The sequence below is a fragment of the Tachysurus fulvidraco genome, chromosome 6 (assembly GCF_022655615.1).
Source record: "Tachysurus fulvidraco isolate hzauxx_2018 chromosome 6, HZAU_PFXX_2.0, whole genome shotgun sequence".
NCBI lineage: Eukaryota > Metazoa > Chordata > Actinopteri > Siluriformes > Bagridae > Tachysurus > Tachysurus fulvidraco.
In genome coordinates, this window is record NC_062523.1 from 31,423,642 (window position 1) to 31,428,641 (window position 5,000).

The 5,000-nt window shown below is 44.3% G+C and overlaps 2 protein-coding genes across 11 annotated transcripts in view; one reads left to right on the forward strand and one right to left on the reverse strand.

Moving 5' to 3' along the window:
- Positions 1–2,389, reverse strand: part of lrch1 (leucine-rich repeats and calponin homology (CH) domain containing 1) — a 47,927-nt gene extending 45,538 nt beyond the window's left edge. For all 10 annotated transcript variants that reach the window (XR_007140775.1, XR_007140774.1, XM_047814765.1 and 7 more), the window contains exon 1: positions 2,002–2,389. Coding sequence is in view for 8 of the 10 variants with exons in the window: in XM_047814765.1 (XP_047670721.1) it covers positions 2,002–2,374 (373 nt within the window). In the remaining 2 variants the exon portion in view is untranslated. The remainder of the gene's footprint in view (positions 1–2,001) is intronic.
- Positions 2,390–4,828: 2,439 nt separating this feature from the next.
- rubcnl (rubicon like autophagy enhancer) overlaps positions 4,829–5,000 on the forward strand; it is a 15,371-nt gene continuing 15,199 nt past the window's right edge. Inside the window, exon 1 of the mRNA XM_047815338.1 lies at positions 4,829–4,851. Within this exon, the coding sequence (XP_047671294.1) occupies positions 4,844–4,851 (8 nt within the window). The 5' untranslated portion in view covers positions 4,829–4,843. The remainder of the gene's footprint in view (positions 4,852–5,000) is intronic.

Consider the following 5,000-nt stretch of genomic DNA (forward strand, 5'->3'; position numbering starts at 1 on the left):
GCATCACCTGCAGACAACAAAGCTGAGATACGTCCAGTGTCTCGTCTGTAAACACGGGAATGAAGTCATTAACGTAAACAGGCTGGAAACACTTAAAGGGACCGTCTGCATTCTGAAAACACCCCAAATTTCACCACGTCCCATGTGACGGAATCCTGAATGTGTTTGTAGAAAACAGGAGAAGTTTAGACTCATCAGATGTCATGAAATAAAATCCTTATACTATATGGCCAAAAGTTTGTGCGCCCCTGATCATCACACCCGGTGTATATACTTGTTAAACAATGTTCTCGTCTGAGAAGGTTTTTCACTAGATGTTGGATTGTGTCTGTTTGGATGAAGAACATCAGTGAGATCAGACTCTGATGTTGTGATGTTGAGGAAACTCCAAAGGTGTTCAGTCTGCGTTCAGCGGTGTTGAGTCGGCATCAGGGCTTTGTGCAGGACACTGGAGTTCTTCGCTCTAACCTTCACCTCCACACCATGTCTTCATGGAGCTGGAGATTGTACTGATGGAGCAGGTTTTGAGCTTCAGTGAAGGGAACATTAACGCTACAGCACACATCTAGTCATTCTACACAATTGTGTACTTCAACTGTTTGGGAAAGAAACAAATATACGTGTGATGGTCTGGGTGCAAATACTTTTGGCATCATTTTGGAGTTTATCGATCTTATTCGCTGTGGTGGAATGGGTGTGGCTTAATAATAATGGGTGTGGCTTATACTCACTAACACACTAACAAAACCAACACACTCACCAGCTGCTGTACCTTGTGTTTTTTTTTTTTATAATAATGAGCTGAAGGTGAATCAGTGAAGCTTCAACCTTAAACCATTACTGATCTACAATACTGGAGCAGAACTGGGTGGAGGTTCAACCAGCACACTGATGTGAGACCACAGAAGGTCCACCTTTCTTACAGCATTATGGCCCGAGGAGCCGGTATACGGACGACACGGAAACGTCAGTGTGTCGCTTTTCTTTTCCGCCGATGGACGAATCAGACAGTGTGTCCTCACAACATGTATATTAAATAGAAATGTCCTGTCACAACCTTCACAACTTGTGTGATGTCACCTGTGATGTTTCCCACTAACCTAACGTCACCGAGCAGACATGCCGAGTGGAGGACGTTGGACTGGAGTGGAGGGGATATTCACTAAAATATTCACACCAACAGAACACGAGACCAGGAAATAAAGTGTGATGTTTAATCCCACAAAACACCGAAGGCACCAGAACTGAAACCTGCACTGTGAGCTGAGGGGATTTCCAGATGCTATCATACGATACCACGATATGGTCCCATTCAGATGCTTCCACTTAAACCACATCAGATCTTCACTACTGTCAGATCTACGAGGCTTTGTGTCAAACATAAACATTTTTGATGTAAAAAAAAAAGAAAGAAAGGTTTTCTTTCCAACCCGACATGTAAACCTGGTGGTAGAAGCTTCTACTGATCATCATGCAGGAATGGAGTTAAGCTGTAAACAGCAGAACCTGTGACATGTACATTATAATGTATTATAATAGTCTTATAGCAATGAATGAACGTCATCACTGTTAGATTCGGACCTGTTAGTGACGTAAGACCTGTAACGCGTCCTAACATGTTTATAACAGTGTTGCATTAACAGGTCGAGGTGTTAACAGCAGGACTCACTGTAAACACTGGGGCACTCGGGCAGTTTAACACTCACCCCAGTGCAGATCTGAGCACTGGGGCAGTTTAATACTCATCCCAGTGCAGATCTGAGCACTGGGGCAGTTTAACACTCATCTCAGTGCAGATCTGAGCACTGGGGCAGTTTAAAACTCACCCCAGTGCAGATCTGAGCACTGGGGCAGTTTAACACACTCCTGTTGTTGGTGGGGTTTTTTTTTAACTCATCAGTATCACGTACAAAACAATGCGCACGCGCAGTAAAGCCCGGATTGGCTCGGACCGGTTCCGAACCTCACCCCTTAGTCAAACATGACATGTTGTGTGTTTACCTGCGTGCACCGTGTCGCTGAGGTCGTAGTGCGCGGCCGCGCTGGTGAATTCTTTCAGCTTCCTGGAGCTGAGGTTCAGCGTCCCCGAACCTGCCGCCTCTTCCAGCGCGCGCTCCACGCCGCGGCTCGCGCTCAGCACCCTGGGGGCCGCCGCACCGGACACCTCCATGATCGGCTCCGAGAAACGTCCCTGGCGGATTAACGCGTGAGAGCCAGACCTCCACCGTCCTGCTACACGCCACTGCGTAGTGTTTTCTACTGACCAAAGGGGCTGAGGGAAGTACAGTGAGGATCTGATAGCGAGCGCCTTCTGCTGGTCAAATACTGCCATATAAGACTGTGTGCAGTAAACTGAAGGCCAATCCTGCGCCATAGTGTTCAGGGATTCGTTAATAAACTGCACCCTCTGCTGGGCGCAACATCCCCGAGCTTCGTGGTCCCCAGAAGTTTAGATTATGAAGGTTCCAGAAAGAATGACATTGTTACCTGAACATTAGCATTCGGAGAACATTAGGGGAACATAAGGGGAGCATTCGGAGAACATTAGGGGAACATTAGAACATTAGGAAAAAATTAGGAGAACATTAGAGGAACATTAAGGGAGCATTCGGAGAACATTATGGGAACATTAGGGAAACCTTGGGGGAACATTTAGGAGAACATTAGAACATTGGGGAAAAAATAGGAGAACATTAGGGGAGCATTTATGAGAAAATTAGGAAAACATTATGGGAACATTACGAGAACATTAGTGGAACATTGGGAGAACATTAGGAAAAAATTAGGAGAACATTAGGGGAACATTGGGAGAACATTAGAACATTAGGGGAAAAAATAGGAGAACATTAGGGGAACATTGGGAGAACATTAGGAAAAAATTAGGAGAACATTAGGGGAACATTGGGAGAACATTAGAACATTAGGGGGAAAAATAGGAGAACATTAGGGGAACATTTAGGAGAACATTAGAACATTGGGAAAAAATAGGAGAACATTAGGGGAGCATTTAGGAGAACATTAGGAGAACATTATTGGAACATTGGGAGAACATTAGGAACATTGGGAACATTCTCCATGGTCTCGGTGAGAACTGAGTTATATGAACGTTAGGAGAATATTCAGATTATTTTAAAGTTATGAGAACGAATAATCCAATGGTTACTACAATGATTATGGAATGTTCTTGGAAATATTGTTGTTTGCCACAATGTTCTAAAAATCCTGAAGGATCCTTACCAGGTTACCTGAACATTAGGAGAACATTCTTCGTGGTTCCATGGTAAGGTTTCATGAGAATGTTCTCTGAACCTGTGAGATTCCTGAGAGATTAAAATCATTTAAAGGTTACTAAATTGTTAAGGGAATGTTCTCAACAATTTGGGATTATGGGGGAACTTTTCCAAAAACATCATGGTTTCCCCCAAGGTTCCAGAGAGTTTCAGATTATTATAAGATCAGAGGGGAACGTTCTCACCATCAGGTTACAGAGATGTTTAAATAACTCAGGGTAAATTCCCCAAAACTTTGTGGGTTACCAAAAGGTTCCAGAGAGAATTAAATTATTTAAAGGTTGCCAGAACAGTAAGAAAACATTCTCTGGGCCACTTACACTTTACCACAAGGTCCCTGAGAGGTGTTCGGTCTGCTGGCCAACTAGATGTAGTGATAACTAGCAGGTTTGTTAGGTTGCTAACAGGTTGCTAACAGGCTCCATCAGTTAGCACATACAGATGGAGTATTTAGCTTCCTGAAATCCAGTCTTAAACAAAATAAAGTAAAATCATTCTTCTTCTACCGCTTATCCGAACTTCTCGGGTCACGGGGAGCCTGTGCCTATCTCAGGCGTCATCGGGCATCGAGGCAGGATACACCCTGGACGGAGTGCCAACCCATCACAGGGCACACACACACTCTCATTCACTCACACACACACACACTATGGAGAATTTTCCAGAGATGCCAATCAACCTACCATGCATGTCTTTGGACCGGGGGAGGAAACCGGAGTACCCGGAGGAAACCCCCGAGGCACGGGGAGAACATGCAAACTCCACACACACGAGGCGGAGGCGGGAATCGAACCCCCAACCCTGGTGGTGTGAGGTGAACGTGCTAACCACTAAGACACCGTGACCCCAAAAAGTAAAAACAAAAATAAGTTAATAAAATATATACATTTTTAAATATTAAGTATTTTTGGCTATTACTTTAGCATTATTCTATTATCTTACAGGAGATATAGTGTGATCCTGTATCAGCTGTATCTCTTGGACCTTCATAGTCTGATGTCACAAACTTATTCCCAAAGATGACGAGCTTATGAAAAGGGAAACGACAAGAGGAAGTCAAGGTCATGTTAAAAACAAAACTAAAACGCTGGCCATGGGAAGAGGGTTTAGGGGTTTTCTACAAGTATATGTGTTCTCATATGTGGTTCCTCTTCATACTGCTGGAAGCACACACCTGTGTAGAACCTTTACAATTACTCTTTACTGAAACTACAAACCATCCGTGTGCACAAAGAACCTGAGCTCCATGAAGACATGGTGTGGAGGTGAACGTCGGAGTGGAAGAACTCGAGTGTCACATGGTGTGGAGGTGAAGGTTGGAGTGGAAGAACTCGAGTGTCACATGGTGTGGAGGTGAAGGTTGGAGTGGAAGAACTCGAGTGTCACATGGTGTGGAGGTGAAGGTCGGAGTGGAAGAACTCGAGTGTCACATGGTGTGGAGGTGAAGGTCGGAGTGGAAGAACTCGAGTGTCCTGCACAGAGCCCTGACTCTCACTGAACACCTTTTTGATGAACTTCAACTGGAGTTTCTTCAGGATCCCAACATCAGTGCCATGCTCTTGTAACTAAATAAACACGTTTATTATAACAGCATGACGGTCAGATGTCCACAAACGTTTGGTACTGTAGATGTTGCTTTAGATATTAAGCACTTTTCGAGAGAACATTCTCTGGTGCTTCCAGAAAACATCACACACCGACTGCGTATAT